Consider the following 20714-nt stretch of genomic DNA (forward strand, 5'->3'; position numbering starts at 1 on the left):
CTAACTTTCTAAATTAAATGAGCACGTATTAATTTGTCATAAGAGAAGAAAAACTGTAAGAAAAGCAAAGCAAGTTAAACTGCTTAAAAAACTGCAGAATGGGGCTTCCCTGGTGGCTCAGTGGTTGAGAGTCCGCTGGCCAATGCAGGGGACACCGGTTCGTGCCCCAGTCCGGGAAGATCCCACATGCCGCTGAGCCTACGCGTCCGGAGCCCATGCTCTGCGACGGGAGAGGCCACACCAGTGAGAGGCCCGCATACCGCAAAAAACAAAACAAACAAAAAACAAAACAAAAAAAACTGCAGAATGGATGACCTGCAAATGTATAATCAGGGATGGCTCATTGGTACTTTAAAAATCTGGAGGTGAGTTTTATATTGTGTTGCCTTTATAGCATGTGGCTGTGCACATTATTCTAGGTGGCCTGACAGGGTTTTCTGTTTGGTTAACCTCTGGTGTATCAGGCCTGGTGTGGGCTTGTGGTGTTAAAGGGATATCCATGCCTTGTTTTCTTAAGATCTGGAAATCTCTGAAGGAGGAAGAGGAACTTTTCCTTTGTAAAGAAGCCAGATGGGTTGGCAAGAGAGGCAAAAAGGAGAGATGCCGCCAGCAGGCTGGAAGAGGTGGGGTGGGAAGAGAAAGGGAACATTCCAGTACAGCGGTCAGAGTGGGGTGGGTGTCCAGGAAAGGAGCTGGAGAATGAGAGAGAGGCTGGCAGGGCTGGAGGGACATCATGAATGTGAGCTCCTGTGAACCAGTTGAAAAATGCCTACTATAACTTCTTTTTAAATAGCACAGAGGAATCTGGCATAAGTCATTGTAATAGAAAAGACCCAAGTCACATTTCATATACATTCACATAAGCTGTTGTTGGGATAGAAGTACTGTAGTTATATTGCCAGGGTTTTGAGTACGTCCTTGGACAGTATTCAAATATGCAGACAGACAGATATCTAGAAAGATAGATGTATTTCAGCTTAATTTCTGATATTGGAACTATATTCACTTTGAAGTTCCTCAGTTTACATATTGGGCTCTCTACTAGCTCCTCATACATATTTCTTTTCATCTTTTTTTTTTTTTTTGGTCATAACTGTGGAGCTTTGATATATTTTACCCAGGATTTGTACTCTGTTGATGTGGCTCCATTCCCAGCATATGGTGGAGCAATTATTTTCTGACACATTCTTAAAAGGAGCCTTAGAGTAAACACAGGCCCTGTACACACACTGGAAACATGACAAGCAAATACTCACTAATCTTTATCTCCCTTGATGCTTGGCACCGTTCCTTGCATGTAGCAGAAGCTAATAAATAATTTATGATTCTGAAATGAATGTTATTTGAATAAGGAGGATATTTGATTACATCTTTTTTGTTTTTGAAGCCATCTTTATTTTTTTAACATCTTTATTGGAGTATAATTTCTTTACAATGGTGTGTTAGTTTCTGCTTTATAACAAAGTGAATCAATTATACATATACATATGTCCCCATATCTTTTCCCTCTTGCATCTCCCTCCCTCCCACCCTCCCTATCCCACCCCTCTAGGTGGTCACAAAGCACCGAGCTGATCTCCCTTTGTTTCAGCTTACCCTTCCCCCTCCCCGTATCCTCAAGTCCATTCTCTAGTAAGTCTGCATCTTTATTCCCATCTTGCCCCTAGGTTCTTCTGACCATTTTTTTTCTTTCTTTTTTTAGATTCCATATATATGTGTTAGCATATGGTATTTGTTTTTCTCTTTCTGCCTTACTTCACTCTGTATGACAGTCTCTAGGTCTGATTTCATCTTTTCACCGTCTTCCCTACCTTTCTGTTTTATGCAATGAAGTCATCACAGAGTCTCCCAAGGCAGAATATCTGGGATCATATAGTTGGGTGGCCCTAGGAAAGTTATTTAAATTGATCTTCAACTACTCCTCCTGGGACTCCAACACTGACTTGGGAAAGCTACCTAACCTCAGTTTGCTCACCTACGACAATGGGTATAATAATAGCACCTAACTCTCAGGGCTGTTCTGAGGATGAAATCAGTCCAAATGTGCAAAGGGCTTGAAACAGTACTTACTACGTGTTAAGCACTACCTAGATTTTAATTATGAGTCGTAGTTTCCTCATCACCATCCCATGGGATTGAGAAAGAGTAACGTGTACCTTCGGTGCTGTCAGTTATAATGGTAATAACTGGTTGTTTTGCTGCCCTTGTTTCCTTCAACCACTTGCTGAATGGCTAATTGTCCATTTAAATAGAAAAGCGGGTGTCATGAATAATACTGAGCTAATTTAATCAGATCTTCCAGGTTTGAGGAGTTTTTTTGGGGGGTGTGTGTGTGACAATATTTAACAAGATTTACAAGCTAGATAGAGGCACCATTTCTCAGTCAAAACTCCTTCCGTTCATTTCATTTCGGTAGGATGGAAATCCATGTCCTTTTCATTTACAAACATTCGTAACCCGAGTCTACATGACACTAGATTAGAAGCTCTACCACTTAGAGCTGGGAAACTTTGGATAAAGTACTTTGTAAGTTTCAGCGTCTTCGTCATAAGAGGGGGAGACAGTACCTCCATCCTGATGCGGTCGTGAGGCCCGTCACAGTGACAACGTCTAAAACATAGTGAGCTCTTGCCCTGTGCCAGGCTCTGATCTAAGTCTTGAGCGAACTTGAAGAGCTTGGCCTAATGCCCTCCATAAGTGTTAGATATTGTTGTTGTTGTTACTAGGAGTCTGTAGGTGCAGCCGGACTGGAAGGCGTGAGCTCTAGATAAGGAGTCTGAAGGTCCTGGTGGAGCTGGGATTTGAATCCTATCAGTGTGGCTCCAAAGTCTATGACCTTATACCTCATGTGAATGCTGCTTGTCACCCCAGTCCTCTGGCCACCTGCCTTCCAGCCCAACTGTCTTTGTTATGAATTGAACCTGCCTTGGTCTCCTTTCAGGGATCTCCTTCCCTGGGAACATACACCCTCTGTTTGGTGCATGTTGAAACTCTCTGTCTTGAAGCTTGTCCTGGTCACCCTCCTTGGAATGCCCAGGGCACTTTGCATGAAGGAACTGGAGAGCAGGGAACTCTTCAGACATCATTGTGTCCCTGCCTCTCTCCTCCCAATACTCCCATTTCATTTGCACTAATTGACTATTTATGGAACCAATGAACTGATTATCTTGGAACCCAGGGCTCACCTCCCACGCTTGTCTTATAGAGTCTGGGGGAAGGACAGGAGTGTGGATGACCCCACCATTGTCACCTGGTCACTTCCCCCTGACTTTGGGAGCCATCAGTCCCCTCCTCTGTGCCATCCCATGACATGGTCCCCTCCAGAAAAGAGTAGGCTGGGCTACATACACGAAGTTTCCAGCCTCCACCGATGGGGATGGACGCTGTGTATGTAAAGGCCAGGGTAGCCCATTGGAAGACACACATACACACAATTCTAAAGTTTGGACAAATACTCTTTGAAACCTGGATTTGTCCATCATAGTTCACTGTGGGTCAGGTCTGGAAGTGCTGGTTTGGAATAAAAATGTTTGGGGTGAGCTGATGTACTGGGGTGTTCAGAGCTGCCTCCAATTAATGTAAATTCTGCTTTACATTTTTTAGGGGGGCAATTTGTTGCAGCACCTCTTTTTATTTTTTTAATTTTTTTTCAGAGTGATTCTCTAGTTTTTTAAAAAATTTATTGAAGTATAGTTGATTTACAATGTTGTGTTAATTTCTTCTGTATAGCAAGGTGACTCAGTTGTACATATATATATTCTTTTTCATATTCTTTTCCATTATGGTTTATTCCAGGATATTGAATATAGTTTCCTGTGCTATACAGTAGGACCTTGTTGTTTATCCATTCTATGTCTAATAGTTTGCCTCTGCTAATCCCAAGCTCCCAATCCTTCCCTCCCCTCCCCACCCCACCTTGGCAACCACAAGTCTGTCCTCTATGTCTGTCAGTCTGTTTTTGTTGCAGCACCTTTTTTTTTTTAAAAGCTCCACTCAAACTTCACATCTTGCACTTCTTCCATCCCCAGGGATCTGTGAAGTAGCTACAGGAGGAGGGAGGGTCTACGGTTGAAGCATCTTGGGACCGGGCTCTGCAGGACTCAGTGAATCCTCGTCTTCACCTCCTGGTGGAGACTCTACCCCCAGAGGCCTGAGGTCACATCCCAACCCCTTGGGTAGCCTGCTGCTTGGACTATGTGAGCCCATTAGTAGAAATGGACATTTTAAATCCAGGCATTTAAACTGTAATCCTGCTAAATAATTTGTTTCCTGTTTTACATTGTTTACAAAAAGAGGGGGTGGAAAAATCCAGAAATGGTTTCCAGTGCATTTCCTTCCTTCCACCCCCAATCCTGCTAAAGATACAGCATGGTGGTAGGGTTAGCCCCAGGTGCTACCTTTTTATGTGTGCAGTTTCTTTCCTGGTAGGAATGGCATCTTACAATTTCTATTACTCCCGTGCTAGGACATGCTGGGCCCACAGAGGGTGCTCAGTACATTTATTGATCACTTACTGATTTCGTACCCTGGGGTCTGAGCTCCATAGGGAATGTGGCCGGATGTTATGTTCCACCTGGGAAGATTTTCACCTCCATTGTCTGTCCACCTTTGCAGCTTTTATCTGCTGAAATCAAGCTCCATCCTCACAACTGAAATTACTATCTTGGTTGCCAGAGACTTTCATTCTGCCAGATGAAGTGTGTGTGTATGTGGTCATGAATCTCTCTGAAAGGCATTAACCATCAATTTCTTGAATCTTTTTTTTTTTTTTTTTTTTTGCGGTACGCGGGCCTCTCACTGTCGTGGCCTCTCCCGCTGCGGAGCACAGGCTCCGGACGCGCAGGCTCAGCGGCCATGGCTCACGGGCCCAGCCGCTCCGCAGCATGTGGGATCTTCCCGGACCGGGGCACGAACCCGTGTCCCCTGCATCGGCAGGCGGACTCTCAACTACTGCGCCACCAGGGAAGCCCTTGAATCTTTCTCCTTGATGATCCCCCTTCCTGATTCTTCTTTCATTGCTGATTCTACTTTTCCCCTCCATCCACCTCTACTTTTCCTACTCGCCCCGATTTGGCTCTAGATTTTGTCCTCAGCCTTCTCTTTCTTCTCCACACTTTTCCTTATTGAGTTCATTCATTCCTTAGCTGCTGCCCGTACCCACTGCAGACGATTCCCGCAAATACAAATCTAGAGCTGTTTTACCTCCTCTGTGCCCGGCCTGTATTTCCAATGACACCACACAACATCCACACTTACCTGACCCACATTTTATCACAAATTCAAAATCTCCAGTAGTGAATCTATTATTTGGTCAGCCCCATCTCCTTTCTCTTCTCAGCTATTCCATCTTAGTCAGTTAAAACCTCATTCTTTCCACCGCGTGGAAATACAGATCAAGTGGTCATTCTTCATGTGTCTTTCTTCCACCTCTTATACCCAGTCTGTCATAACTCTTCCCCAAGAAAGCAAGCCTTGTATTCACTTCCATTCCACTGCCAACACCCAGCCTGGCCCCAGTGCTTGCTCTTCACCCCAGTAATGGCCTCTCCCTCTCCCTCCTCCCCCTGCCTCTCCCATGCCTGTTCTCCCCACTCGTACCCTGGCTAAGGTGGGCCCAGCGCTTCCCACCTCCCAGACCGAGGGCGGTCCCTGCTGCCTGGTGAGTGAAATGTGTACCCCTCTCGCTGTTCTCAACCACATACCCTGTGACTCCAACCCCCTCCCTCCATCTCCTTCTGTAATTAATGGATTAAATCCCCAAATCAGCACTGAGTGCCTTCTACCCACCATGCACTGGGGACACGGCAGTGAAATGAGCAGAGCGGGTCCCTCCCAGCCCCCTGGGGCTGTGTTCTCCGGAGCCAGCAAGCTCGCTGTCTCTCAGCCCCTGCTGTCCCTCCACCTCCACCTTTCAAAGTCCAGCTGCCTTCAACCTCTTCCACCCGCAGTGATGAATCCCTTCTCAGAATTCCTACTGCTCTTGCTGTGAGCAGCGCTTTAGTTACACTCTGATATTTTCATGTATATTAGTTTTAGCTCCTCAGCTGGATTGTAATATCCTTGAGGGCTACTGGTTTTTTTGTTTTTAATAAATTTATTTATTTTTGGCTGCATTGGGTCTTCGTTGCTGCGCGCAGGCTTTCTCTAGTTGCAGCGAGCAGGGGCTACTCTTCGTTGAAGTGCGCGGGCTTCTCATTGCGGTGGCTTCTCTTGTTGCGGAGCACGGGCTCTTGGTGCGTGGGCTTCAGTAGTTGTGGCTCGTGGGCTCAGTAGTTGTGGCTCGTGGGCTCTAGAGCGCAGGCTCAGTAGTTGTGATGCACGGGCTTGTTGCTCCATAGCATGTGTGATCTGCCTGAACCAGGGCTCGAACCCATGTCACCTGCACTGGCAGGCGGATTCTTAACCACTGCGCCACCAGGGAGGTCCTGGGCTACTGGTTTTTATTTGCGGTGCTAGCCATCCCCGATGTTGGGTGTGCATACTTTTCATTGTTGTAGTAGTATTCACAATAACTACTACTAACCTGCAGTTATATGTAATTAAGATATAATTAGGAAAATACAGTGAACCGGGCATGGCATGAAGTACTTTGTATGCATTTTATCATCTAATGAATGTGTATTGGGTACATAATTGAGTTAAGGAAGACAGTTTTGTTCAGCTGTTCTCCAGCTGTGGGTCTCAGGGGAGTCCCTTCTGCTCTCTGACACTCAGTTTCCTCATATGCAAAATTGGGAACTGGATTCCTCCTTTTTTTTTTTTTTGGATTCCTGCTTTTTAAGGTTCTTTCCAGTTCCAACACTGATGTTCAATTTCATGTCAGTCCCCTTGTTTCTAGAGAAACTTTACTGTATACTGCGCACGGATTTGTTGCTTAGGGAATATAAAACAAATAGGGTACTATTCGTGCCCCCAAAGTTTTCACCATCCACCGTAATAACAGGAAGCCAGAGGTGTCGGAGGGGTGAGAGGACAGAGCCAATTGCATCACTGGGAGAAAGCAGGGAGATTTCTGAGTTGGTTCTAATTAGAAGCTTCCTGAAGGAGGAGAGATTTCCGCTCAGTTGAAAGGAGGCAGTTGGGGGAGTGGGAGTACAGAGCATCTCCTGGCAGAACGGGTGGGCAAAGCAGCTATTCAGCGGAGACCAGAACAGGCTGTGTTGAAGACCAACCAGCGAGACATTCTGCTGCGTGCTAAATTTAAAGTGGTGACCGTGCTGTTACTGCAAAACCTATCACAGGAGAATCTCGCCTACATCAGAAAAGTATGTGGATCCCAGAGGGGATTTGAGATGCATCCTCAGGTTGAAACCATTTATTTTGGCATCCTCACATGCCAAGGCCACGGTGCGGGAGGGCATCCCTCCCGAGGATGACACATATGGGTTCCTAACATATAATACAATTAATTACCACGACAATCGGCTAATATTAGTGTTTAATAATAGTAAATATTTATGTCTCCTCATTTCAAAAAAGGACCTGAAGGGGGTTGCAAATATATTCACGTGCAACAAGATAAAAATACAAGAGATTAAAAAATGAGAAATTAAAAGAAGAAATAATAGTGTGAGGCCAGAGGAGAAGTGCCCAAAAGCTCTAAATACTTGACCAGAGGTGGGTGCATGATAGGGGCTCCGCGTCTCAGCAACCAGTGCATCCTTTCCTGAAAGGGAAGTTTTTATTTTTAATAATGTAGCACCTCAAAGATTCCAAGCTTGTATTCAGAGCCTTATTCTTATTGATCAAAGAGGTTTTGCTTTCATTCCTGTTGACTGCTATTTAAATAAACTCATGAGAAACGAAAGCTGAAAGCAAGATGCCTGCCCAAGGCTTTGTGGCTGAACTTGTGCAGCTGCGTTGCAATGCACCAGTGATTTTGCTTAAGGAAACCCCAGTCCTGAGGTTGAAGAGAATGTCTTCTCCTTAGAAAACGTGACTTCCTTCTAGGAAAGGCCTTTCTCTCTGCCTCCCCCATCTACCCCCCCGCCCAACACACTTTTCCCCAAATACACTCTTTTATTAGTGCCATCTGAGAAAGGGCACTCTGCCTGGAGCCGCTGGGGCTTTATGTGCGAGGATGATGGAGCAGGGAGAGATGGGCGCGAGGCCCCAGCCCCACTGCGACCCGGCTTTGCTCTTGTTGACAGTGTGAAGCAGCACGAGCGCTACGGCCAGCTGACCCTGGTCAACTCCACCGCAGCCGACACGGGTGAATTCAGCTGCTGGGGGCAGCTCTGCAATGGCTACATCTGCAGGAGGGACGAGGCCAAAACGGGCTCCACCTACATCATTTTTACAGGTAAAAGGTTGGCTGCGTTAGTGGAACTCTTCAGACCTCTGGACCTGGTCCATATTAAAGGTTCCCACTGTCTGCTGATTATCAAATAAGTACAATCAGAGCGCTCACTGTTTGCCAGGCTCTGGGCTCAATGCTTTACATCAATTATTTCATGTAAGTCTCACAAGAACCCTTCAGGGTCAGTACTAATATCATTTTTTTTTTTTCCAATGGGAAAGTTGAGGTTTAGAGAGATTAAGTAAGCCCTTCAGGTCAGACTGCAAGTAAGTGGCTGAACCTGGATTTGCACCCGGAACTGTCTGGTTCCAGAGTCTGTACCGCATTGTCCAATATTGTAGCCACTAGACATGTGTGACTTTAAATGTAAATGGGGATTAGTTAAAATTAAAGCTAAAAACTCAGTTCCTGGGTGGCACTCGCCATGCTTCAAGCGCTCTACTGGCACGTGTGGCTGTAGCTGTCCTAATGGATGGCGGGGACAGAGGACCACCCATCGTCACAGAAGGCTCTATTGTACAGCGTTGCTGTAGACTTTCGGTCACTGTGCTCTCACAATCTCTGATGAGCTCCTTTCCGGAAGCTCCATAGTCACAGGATGCCTGGCTAAAGGCCTCCGCGCGTTTGTCTTTGTGAGTACTACAAGCTGAGGTTTGGGAGCAGTGTTCCCAAAGGCTGCAGCCTGTGTGGCTCCAATCCTGATGCCTGAATCCAAGTGAGGTGCCTGAAAATATGCAGATCTTCTCCCCTGTAGGGTCAGATCTGGGTTTGCCAGGTGGAACTTGCACTTGGAGAAACGGGCCCTGGAGAGTAGCTTGCCAGCCTCCTTCCTCTGCTGAGATCTCTAAATTCTAGAGTTTGGAGGAAGAAGTTCTCCGACAAGGCTCAGAGGTCAGGAACAGCTTTCAGGAATCTTTCAAATGCTATGCCCTAGCGCTGCTGTTGTCCAAGGCATTTCAGGTGAAGCCAGGAGGCTTTCTGAGTGTCTGGGCAGGGGCTGCCACAGTGACTTAGGTCTACAACTCAAATGACCTTAGGCTCTGGCCTTTAATGAACGCTTTAGCAAAATCTCATACATTCTCCCCTCCTACCCAAAGAGCTCCTCTCTGGCAAGCAGATACACGAGCAGGGTGCTCTGCAATCCTGGAAACACATGCCTCTCATTTCATTTCCACAATACCATGAGGAAGTAAGTGGAAACTACTTAATTATCTGTTTTAGAAATAATAATGCTGATGCTGAGACGCAACAGGGCAAGGTGATGTGTTCCACGTTCCATGACTTCACGTGGCGGAGTAGAGAGTCAAACCCCGTTTTTCTGATCCAGGATCCAATGTTCTTACTGCCTCAACCCACTTTTAAGACAAGGTGATGGACAGATTGACAGGCACACACGAGCTGGCATAAATGGTGTCGTCAGAATTGCTGACAGTTGTTCATGGGTCATCGCTTCTGAGTCTCATTCTGGAATGTGCCACCCAGAAGTGCCCATGTGCCCTTAGTATGATACGACACCAGGAAGCAGCAGTGGAAAAGGCAACTAATGAAGACTAACAGAGCCTATTGTTCTGGACAAGAAATGATACCATATTTCAAATTGCAGAATGAAAATTCTATGCGGTGATTAGCACTGTCATGTCTTCCCCAAATAGTGGTTTTTGGAGCTGAGGTTTTGAACTGAAGACCTCCCTCAAGCAGACTGTCTCACTAGGGTCATAGGTTCTCTGAGTTCTGGAGGTAGATCCTCTTAACTTACGGAAGCCCTTTTGTGCATCAAAGGAAGGCTGAGAAAAATCAATATTTATTTCAACCTTCAAGAAACCTGGATCAGGGACGCGACCTAAAGCGTTGTATCGTTTTCTTATTCCTCGGCACTAGGAGTCCGGTTGGATTTTCGGTATAAGGTTTAGCAATGTGTCTTTTCAGCCACTGGGTGGGTTTGGAAAACCAGGATGGGCTGTTATGGAGGCTATTGGCTCTGGAGTCTTTCAGAACATATGCTTCCCTACCACCCACACAGAGAAAAGTCTGGCATTCATTATGTTTTTATGTTTCCTATGGTTTGATTGCAAACACTGTGAAGCTTCTTTTGACTGTGGTTAATTTGTGCAATTTTTGATTAAGCAACTGCCACATGTTATATTTAGTCTGCATCCAGGAGGCTCTCAGAGGGTTTTTCCCCCCTCTCTAACTTTATATTGAAGTATAATGTATACAAAGGGAAATACACAAATCATGACTCTACAGCTCAGTGGGTGCTCCTCAAGGGAACTGTACATATGTAACCACTACCCAGATCAAGGAGGAGGATATTACCAGCAGTAGGGCTTCTTCATAGGAAAAGGCATAGGCTCCAGTTTACAAATGTAGTAAAACCACATTAACAAGCACTTTACCAAATGTGGAGTTTGTTATAATTTGGATTTTAGCTTATAGCCTATTAACTAAGTTTTTTGAGTGGGGGGCATATGTGATCTATAATTTTAAATATAAACTTGAACATACTTTTTTTTGGTAGATGGAATCTACTGATGGCAAATATTTTTTTTATTTTAAAGGAAATTCAGTATTATTATTTTTCAAGTTACAATAATCAAATGAATTAATAAAATATTTTATGTAGTACATGCTTAATAAATGTCAAGTGATGAATAAATGAAAATTTGACAGGTTTAATTCATAGATAATAATTTGTTTACTCATTCATATATTCTTCCTGCAGCCTTTCTTACTCCATTCACTTGGCAAATACATATTTTTTTTCTGTTTGTTAAAGCAACTGGTGTGGTCACTTCTTTCAAAGCATGGATTATAGTACAGGAAGTAAGACCTCATTTTTGTGTTCTGAAGTTCGGATTGTCCACGTCTACTGGCTTTGCTCGTTGGTTCAGATTCCTCCATAAAACCTTAAAACAAAAGTTGTTTCTGAATCTGACAGCCATACATTCCTTAAATACGTTTGCTAAAAAGAGATCTTTAATACTATCTGCCAGATTCTCCTCTTTACAAATGGGGTTGTTGAAGCACAGAGAGATGAAGTGACACATTCAAGGCCACACGGACTTATTCTGTGTGAACACAGGGGTGTTAGGTACGATGTTGATCAAGGTGCCCTCGCCTACGCCTGAAGGTCAGTTTATCATGAAGTGGCACAAGTCACCCAGGCTGATGGAAAGTCTTGCAAAAGATGGAGACTCAGTAAGCCATGATTCCATGTTACAGAAGCTGGCACTCAGAGCTAAAGAACTCTTGGCCCATGAAGACATTTGCTATTGTGTCCAGGAATTCTGTCCCCAACCTAAAAAACAAAAAAATCGTACAACTGGGGCACAAAGGCTAGTGAAGAAAGCCAAGAATAATTGTTTCGGGGGGAATATTGTAGGAAAACATGGGAGACAATTTAATAAATGTTGAGTGTGATTCAGTTCAAAGATTTCTCTTAGATATTAGTGTAATCTCTCACAGAATGATCCAGAAAACAAAGTATTTAATGTGCCATGCCCAAAACAAAAAACAAAACCCCCCAAACCCAATCCAGAGTCCCTTGACTGTCCTGAGGGATGTATGGATAAACCAGTCCTTATTTCTATAAGATAAAAATGCCATCATCTAGAGCTTAAAGAACATGCAGCGTGATTTCAAAGGGAACAGGAGAAGTGTAAGCAAATGGCTGAAGGTCCCCAGCCCAGTGGCAGCCAAGCAGAGCCCAGAACCTGAGACCAGCAGGTTCCTCATATGTCCCTCCTTGATTCCCTTTCCATTGACCTTGCCAGGAACGAGTCCTCTGGGCTGAGAGGACACCAGCACCCTCACTGGGCCCGTCTCAGAGAGGCTCTGCTGAGCCAGGAAATTCTTCCCAACGGGCAGATAATAAGCAAGGGCTGTGGGGCTGACTTCTCTAGACACACAGCAGATTGTCCACAGGTGTTAAAGCTGCTCTTAACACAAGGAAATCGGCCTCCTTCCCTGCTTCCTAAGTGGGACAATCCAATGGGCCTGATTTGGGCTTGAACTAATACCTATTTTATTTCCTTTAAGAAGATGGGAAGTAACATCCTTCTTCCAAAAAAGGAAAAGCATTTTTTTAAAATAGCCTTTTCAATTCATAAGGACTCCATTATCCGAGTATGTTGCCGATCCACCCTCATCTTTGTGCCCTGAATATAAGAATCCCTTTAAGTGCTGTTACCTTGTTTCTCCAGAATAAATGAGGCTGTGTCTTCACCTTTGCAGAGAAAGGAGAACTCTTTGTACCTTCTCCCAGTTACTTTGATGTCGTCTACTTGAACCCGGACAGACAGGCTGTGGTTCCTTGTCGAGTGACTGTCCTGTCGGCCAAAGTCACGCTCCACAGGGAGTTCCCGGCCAAGGAGATCCAGGCCAACGGAACAGACATCGTTTATGATATGAAGAGAGGCTTTGTGTATCTGCAACCTCACTCTGACCACCAGGGGGTTGTCTACTGCAAGGCGGAGGCCGGGGGCAAGTCTCAGATCTCTGTCAAGTACCAGCTGCTCTATGCAGAAGGTAAGCCCGCTCCCCTCCAGGGCCGAGATGTCAGTCACTTCCAGCTGGTCAGCATCAGGTTCTGCTGTTCCCAATTATGGAGGGAAATTAGGCACAGAATGCTGTTCTTAAAGGCTCCTCTGCAGCACCGCCATTTCTAGAACGTTCTACCTCCTTGCCCGTGACCCCAACGCAACTCCCCCCGACTCCCTTCTCTTCAAGTCCTTGTAACATTCACTCTGGTCCTGCCTCCGTGTGATTGATCATGGAGATCCCAGATCCCCATGTCAACCTCCCGTGCTCTCCAGCCTGAGCTTCGGGCACGCGGTCAGCCAGCAAGCAGCTCTCCTACTGCAGCACCACCCGTCACCTCCCCTCCCTTGACAAGTGGTTCTCTTGGGCCTCCCTCCCCCGACTTGCAGGAGAGAAAGCACCCTCCCCAGCCCTGTGAGGGAGGAGAGGAGGTGGTCCCTCACTGATGACTCTCCTCCCTCCGAGGAACTCTGACATGAGCCTGGTGAGTGGTCTGCGTGTGGGGTGGAGGGGTCCTGCTCAGGGACCCTGTGATGGGAAGAGTGGCCCCAGAGCTAGCTGCTCTCTGAGATGAGAACTTAGGCTCCTTCATGCCCCTTGTTCTCAGCCGTGAGACTTATTCACAAGGCCACAATCTCCCACACTCCGCTACGAAATAAGCCTCTCAGCCCTCCATTAACCACCCTCCACTGCAGCCATCTCTCTCCTCCATCACAGCCAAACTCCCTGAAAGAGCCCTCGCGGTACCCATCCGTCCTCTCCCCTCCCACATGCTCCTTAGCTTTCTCCCCTAAGCTCCACCAAAGCAGCCTTGGCTAAAGGCCCTCCCAGGCCATTAAGTCCAGCAGACAAGTTTCTGTCCTTGTCCTTCTAGATTCTGCTTTGCCTACATGAAACCCTCTCTCCCCTGGTCCCATTTTTTTTCCTGCTTTTCCCACAGCCTTCTCATTCTGCTTTGCCAGCTCTTTAATTTTTAAAAAAAAATTTTATTGGAGTGTAGTTGATTTACAGTGCCGTATTAGCTTTAGGTGTACAGCAAAATGAATTAGTTATACATATACATGTATCCACTCTTTTTAAGATTCTTTTCCCATATAGGCCATTACAGCGTCTTGAGTAGAGTTCCCTGTGCTATACAGTAGATCCTTATTAGTTGTCTGTTTTATATATAGTAGTGTATATATCTCAATCCCAATCTCCCAATTTATCCCTCCCCCTGCTTTCTCCCCTGGTAACCATAGGTTTGTTTTTTACATCTATGATTCTGTTTTGTAAATAAGTTCATTTGTACCCAGTTTTTAGATTCCACATATAAGCGATATCATACGATATTTGTCTTTCTGTGTCTGACTTACTTCACTCAGTATGACAATCTCTAGGTCGATCCATGTTGCTGTAAATTGCATTACTTCATTCTTTTTAATGGCTGAGTAATATTCCATTATATATATATGTATCACATCTTCTTTATCCATTCTTCTGTCGATGGACACTTATGTTGCTTCCATGTCTTGGCTATTGTAAATAGTGGTGCAATGAACATCGGGGTGCGTGTATTGAATTATGGTTTTCGCTGGATATGTGCCCAGAAGTGCGATTGCTGGGCCATACAGTAGGTCTGTAGTTTTTTAAGTAACCTCCATACTGTTCTCCATAGTGGTTGTACCAATTTACATTCCCACCAACAGTGTAGGAGGGTTTCCATTTCTCCACACCCTCTCCAGCGTTTATTGTTTGTAGATTTTTTGATGATGGCCATTCTGACTGGTGTGAGGTTGATACCCCACGGTAGTTTCGATTTGCATTTCTCTGATAATTAGTGATGTTGAGCATCTTTTTATGTGCTTTTTGGCCATCTGTATGTCTTCTTTGGAGAAATGTCTATTTAGGTCTTCTGACCATTTTTTGACTGGGTTCTTTGTTTTTTGATATTGAGCTGCATGAGCTGTTGTTATATTTTGGAGATTAATCCCTTATCGGTTGATTCATTTACAAATATTTTCTCCCATTCTGTGGGTTGTTTTTTCATTTTGTTTATGGTTTCCTTTGCTGTTCAAAAGCTTTTAAGTTTCATTAGGTCCCATTTATTTATTTCTGTTTTTATTTTTATTACTCTAGGAGGTGAATCAGAAAAGATCTTGCTGTGATTTATGTGAGAGAGTGTTCTGCCTATGCTCTCCTCTAAGTGTTATATAGTATCTGGCCTTACATTTAAGTCTTTAATCCATTTTGAGTTTATTTTTGTGTACGGTGTTAGGGAGAGTTCTAATTTCACTCTTTTACATGTAGCTGTCCAGTTTTCCCAGCACCACTTATTGAAGAGACTGTCTTTTCTCCATTGTATATTCTCACCTCCTTTGTCATAGATTAGGTTACCATAGGTGCTTGGGTTTATCTCTGGACCTTCTATCCTGTTCCATTGATCTATGTTTCTGTTTTTTGTGCCAGTACCACATTGTTTTGATTACTGTAGCTTTGTATAGTCTGAAGTCAGGGAGCCTGATTCCTCCAGCTCCATTTTTCTTTCTCAAGATTTCTTTGGCTATTTGGGGTCTTTTGTGTTTCCATGCAAACTGTAAAATTTTTTTGTTCTAATTCTGTGAAAGATGCCATTGGTAATTTGATAGGGATTACACTGAATCTGTAGATTGCTTTGGGTAGTATAGTCATTTTGACAATGACATGGTATATCTCTCCATCTGTTTGTGTCATCTTTGATTTCTTTCATCAGCATCTTACAGTTTTTTGAGTACAGGTCTTTGGCCTCCTTAGGTAGGTTTTATTCCTAGGTATTTTATTCTTTTTGATGTGATGGTAAATGGGATTGTTTCCTTAATTTCTCTTTCTGATCTTTCATTGTTAGTATATAGGAAAGCAAGAGATTTCTGTGTATTAAATTTTGTACCCTGCGACTTTACCAAATTCACTGATGAGCTCTAGTAGTTTTCTGGCAGCGTCTTTAGGATTTTCTGCATATAGTATCATGTCATCTGTGAACAGTGATAGTTTTACTTCTTTTCCAATTTGGATTCCTTTTTCTTCTCTGATTGCCATGGCTAGCACTTGCAAAACTATGCTGAATAAATGTGGCAAGAGTGGACATCCTTGTCTTGTACCTGATCTTAGAGGAAATGCTTTCAGCTTTTCACTGTTGAGAATGATGTTAGCTGTGGGTTTGTCATATATGGCCTTTATTACATTGCAGTAGGTTCCCTCTATGCCCACTTTCTGGAGAGTTTATCATAAATGGGTGTTGAATTTTGTCAGAAGCTTTTTCTGCATCTGTTGAGATGATCATATGGTTTTTACTCTTCAGTTTGTTAATGTGGTGTATCATATCACATTGATTGCTTTGCATATATTGAAGAATCCTCACATCCCTGGGATAAATCCCATTTGATCATGGTGTATGATCCTCTTAATGTGTTGTTGGATTTGGTTTGCTGGTATTTTGTTGATGATTTTTGCATCTATGTTCATCAGTGTTATTGGCCTCTAATTTTCTTTTTTTGTGGTATCTTTGTCTGGTTTTGGTACCAGGGTGATGGTGGCCTCATAGAATGAGCTGCCTCTCCCAGGTTTTAAGTGTTGGAGTTCCCCAAGGCACCTTCTTTGTCTGTCCTCGTCCTCTTCCTGGGTGTTCTCAACCATAGCCATGCCCTGCTGCGTATCTATTCACTAATCACTCCCAGGGGAATGTATGTGGCCCGGATCTGGGGGTGCCAGCTTCGTGTATCCAATTCTCTTCCTAACATCTGTGCTGAGATGCTTCACAGGCCCTTCCTTGGACTCTGGGCCTTCCTCCCAGGTCTGGTTCTCCAGCTTTCCTCCTCCCAGTGATGGCACTGCAGTTCCAGGGTGCAGGAGCCCCAAACACTCCCGGCTCCTCCCAGTTCTTTGGACTTATTCCATCAAATCCCCCAAATTCTGCTGTTTCTCTCCATCCTACTGCTAAGAGTTCAACTATCATCATCTCTTCCCTGAGCCAATATGAATACCTTTCCAACTGCTCTCTTCTGTGCCCATGCTTTCTCCATCTTCCACACTGTAGCTGATTATATCCAGTTAAAACCATTCAGTGGGCTTCTGCTTTTCCTAGCAGAATCTTCCAGGTGGCCTGAAAGGTCTTCTTGCATGGCCGGCCTCTGCCCTCTCCCAGGCTTCCCTAACCTCCCCTCCGGGCCTGTCTGCTGGTGCCTCCTCTTTTTCCTTCAGATTTTAGTTCAAACCTCCCTTAAGGAAGCGTTTCCTGCTTCTCAGACCATCCTGAACCTCCCCAGCACTCTGGGCTTCTCCTTCAAGTTCTTCCCACAACTCAGGTTCTAAACCAACCACACAGTGACCTGCTGAGTGTCTACCTCTCCCATTAGAATAGAGGCCCCAGAGCTCAGAGACCACGTCTGTCTGGTTCGCTGCCATAGCCTCCACTCCCAGCACGTGGCCTTGCTCAAGGCTGCTGTCAAACTTACTCGAGTGAACTGAGCCTAATGAAGAATTTTGTCTCTGAAATGCTGTGAAGTAGAAACATCACACACCCTTCCTACAAATGTCTCTCCCTTTGGTAGATTCAGACTCTCTCCTGTACTTCCTGAGGCCGCACACCTGTCCATCTTCACCCATCAGCGCTCTCCCTCCAGGCTGCCTTCTCTTCCTTCTACTTGCTCTGCCCCCAGTCCCCCTCTTCTCCCTCTGCCTTTTTATTCCCTTATTCTCCCTCTACCTTTTTATTCCCTTCACGTGAGCTCCTGGCAGACCTTCTGGGCTCTTCCCCTCATTACAAGTGTAATGCCTGGACCTGGGGACTTCTGGATGACCACCCCGTTCTGGACCACCAAGGTAGAGAAAGAGGAGGTGTTAGAGGAAACCAGAAGTGGTGGAGAGGGTAGGCCCGATGCTAGGTGGGTAGCTGAAGAAAGGCAGGAATGTTCCATACCTGCCCAAAGAAGAGAACACCTCTGTTGGTTTGTCTCTGCCATGGCCCATGGATTTCATCTCATGTCCCCTGTCCCCTGCTCACTTCTAGTTCCCAGTGGTCCTCCATCAACAACCATCTTGGCATCTGCAAACAAAGTGAAGGGTGGGGATGACATCAGCGTCCTCTGCACGGTCCTCGGGGAGCCGGATGTGGAGGTGGAATTCAGGTGGATCTACCCAGGGCAGAAGGTAAGCATACCCCGGCCTCAGCCAGCTGCCTTACTTGTTTTGTTCCCTACCCACCCCCAACTCACTGATACAGACTGTAACTTAAAGACGTATGAGAGACGTGTGCAGCTATGGTAGGGCTAAGGCTCACTTGTTTTCTCCTAAGATGTTTCAGTATATTTACAAATGGCTTTTTTTAAAGGACAGGAAAAAGGTGACTGGGTTCCATTAGGCAATTCAGTCAATGTACTCTCTTCATGTTATTTTTCTTCATGACCCTTAAGGAAGGGGACGGGGCATGAACAGGAAAGGAGGGCCTCCTTCCTTCACCTGCAACCTCAATCTTCAATCTTAATTCTGGGTCAATTGGAGGCCAATCTAACCTCCTTCTGGAATCCTTCAGTATTCTCCCCTATAAAAGCTGGGCCCCAAAGCAAGGAGCTCTAAGTAGACAACCACCAAGTTGGCATATAAATCCAGGCCTTCAAAAAGGTGCTGTGAGGCCGAGATCATTTTAAAATAGACTTCCCATAAAAACAACTCCAGCACATGTAGCCTCTGGGCCTGTTCTGCTCACAAAAATAAACAGCTTTGCTTCCAACATGGAATAATCCCTTTGTTGCCAGAAGAGATTTGGCCTCCTAAGATGCACTCACTCGGTAGCAAATACACTTCTGCTTTAAGGGCTGTGATTGGTGGAAAATAACTCCCCCTGGAGAATGGTACTTTTCTGGTACTAGGTACTTGTTTTTAAAAAGTGTTGTTCCATTTAGAAGACATTAATAATTTTCATTAGAGGTGGGGTTTTTTTTTTACGTTGCTAATTAGCAGAAAGGGTATTAATTTAGTAATACTATAAATATTACAATTATGTTAAACTAATCCAGAAAACACTACTTATCACCAAAGTTGGAAGAAGCATCTCAAAAGTGACCATCTCACTTTCTAGAAATACGAAGTTAAGTCACCTAGGGTGTCACGTTATCCATCCTCGGTACAACTTCTCTCCCACTGTAGTCCTATGGCACATTTGACTCATCTTATGTCCCCCTCTCCCAGTCTGAACAATTAGGGGCTCGTATTCATTTACACGGTGAGTGCTTCGGGCTTCTTTTTGACTTTAAGTTCTGTGAATAAGAACCACTGTGTGAAGGGGTGAACGTGGGGAGTGTCAACAGGAGAGCAGTGGAAAATTTTATCTGTATTCTTATGCCTAATACCAGTCCCACATTTTTGGAGTTCCAAAAGAATAAAATTTATATTAAGTAGAAACATTCATGAAAAGGGCAGAAAGAGGGCTTTCCTGGTGGCGCAGCGGTTGGGAGTCCACCTGCTGATGCAGGGGACACCGGTTCGTGCCCCGGTCCGGGAAGATCCCACATGCCGCGGAGCGGCTGGGCCCGTGAGCCATGGCCGCTGAGCCTGCGCGTCCGGAGCCTGTGCTCCGCAACGGGAGAGGCCACAACAGTGAGAGGCGCGCGTACCGCAAAAAAAAAAAAAAAAAAAAAAAAAAAAAGGGCAGAAAGTGAAAGCCAAACAGCATAATGAAATTCAAGACTGCTTGGAAAAAATGCAGCCTAAAGTGACTAGACAGTGTTGAGCTGCGCATACCAAATAGTCTTTTAGAAGCATGTGTTTTGCACTTTGTGGAGGATGAATGGGAGCTGTTTACAGCAGCTTGTGGTTTGTGCTTCAGCCCCGGTGGGTGTCGTTCAACAGGATGAAAGGCCCGTGACGATTCAAGACACTTGGCGGCTGATCCACAGAGGACTGGGCCACACCACGAGGATCTCCCAGAGCGTCCTGATCGTTGAAGACTTTGAGATGGTTGACGCAGGTTATTACATTTGCACTGCTCAGAATCTCCGAGGACAGACCTCAGTAGCTACCACTGTGGAGTTTTCCTGACTTGGAAGATGAAGTATAAATGAATTGATGGAAAGCCCACTTGTGTACACAACCAGCTCCAGGGTTCTTTTGACTAGTGCTTTGCCAGAGGCTGATGTCGAGCGCCAAACCCCAGGCCCTGCCTTGTGAGTCAGACCCAGACCTCCAAACTAAAAGGAAGTCACCCGGTCTAATTATAGAAGTGTTAATTCTAGCAGAAAGCATGTATTCTGACTGATGACCTACATATATGGGTTTCTAGTGTTTATACTAAGAAGGCATATATGTAAACAACTTTATATAATCATTTCTATTAAACGAGCAAGTTTTTGTAAAAAACAAAAAATGGGCTAAGTGCTAGTTTTTTAAGTTGGCTTGAAGTACATCCAGAAGGATTTTTGGGCAGCAATGTCTGAGTCAATACCTAATATTCTCTTTGATATAACAACCACAAAATATGAGAATCTAAAAACAGAGTAATAATATAGTTCAACTATACAACATGAACTATTGTATGATATGAAGGTATCAAAAAATATGTAAACTTTTTAACCACTGCACTCAAAAGTACTAGTTCTAGATTAGACATTCTATAAGAACCACAGCATGTGTTTTTAGAAGTTTAACTTTTGATATAAAATAGATGCACAGATCAAGGAAGATTCAACTTTAGGCTTTTTTTTTTTTTACCATCTTCAAAAATATTTAGACTGTAGCTGTTCCAATTTTCTTACCTTACACAGCAGAACTTATTATTAAAACCAGTAAAAATTTATTTCTCAAATACACATAGCTTTGAATTTAGAAAAGAAAAGCTCTAAGTCTAGCTCTGTGAGCCAAATTTCAG

The 20714-nt window shown here is 44.6% G+C and overlaps 1 protein-coding gene across 2 annotated transcripts in view; it reads left to right on the forward strand.

Moving 5' to 3' along the window:
- PDGFRL (platelet derived growth factor receptor like) overlaps positions 1 to 20512 on the forward strand; it is a 48230-nt gene extending 27718 nt beyond the window's left edge. Inside the window, exons 3-6 of one of the 2 annotated variants that reach the window (XM_029226620.1) lie at positions 8151 to 8302; positions 12533 to 12826; positions 17862 to 18001; positions 19700 to 20224. In XM_029226620.1, the coding sequence (XP_029082453.1) occupies positions 8151 to 8302; positions 12533 to 12826; positions 17862 to 18001; positions 19700 to 19888 (775 nt within the window). In that variant the 3' untranslated portion in view covers positions 19889 to 20224. Of the gene's footprint in view, positions 1 to 8150; positions 8303 to 12532; positions 12827 to 17861; positions 18002 to 19676 lie in introns of both variants that reach the window. The other variant, XM_029226621.1, reaches the window with a different exon arrangement.
- The last annotated feature ends 202 nt before the right edge of the window (positions 20513 to 20714 follow it).

Source organism: Monodon monoceros, unplaced genomic scaffold (assembly GCF_005190385.1).
Source record: "Monodon monoceros isolate NGI ecotype Baffin Bay Population unplaced genomic scaffold, NGI_Narwhal_1 Super_Scaffold_17, whole genome shotgun sequence".
NCBI classification, from domain to species: Eukaryota; Metazoa; Chordata; class Mammalia; order Artiodactyla; family Monodontidae; genus Monodon; species Monodon monoceros.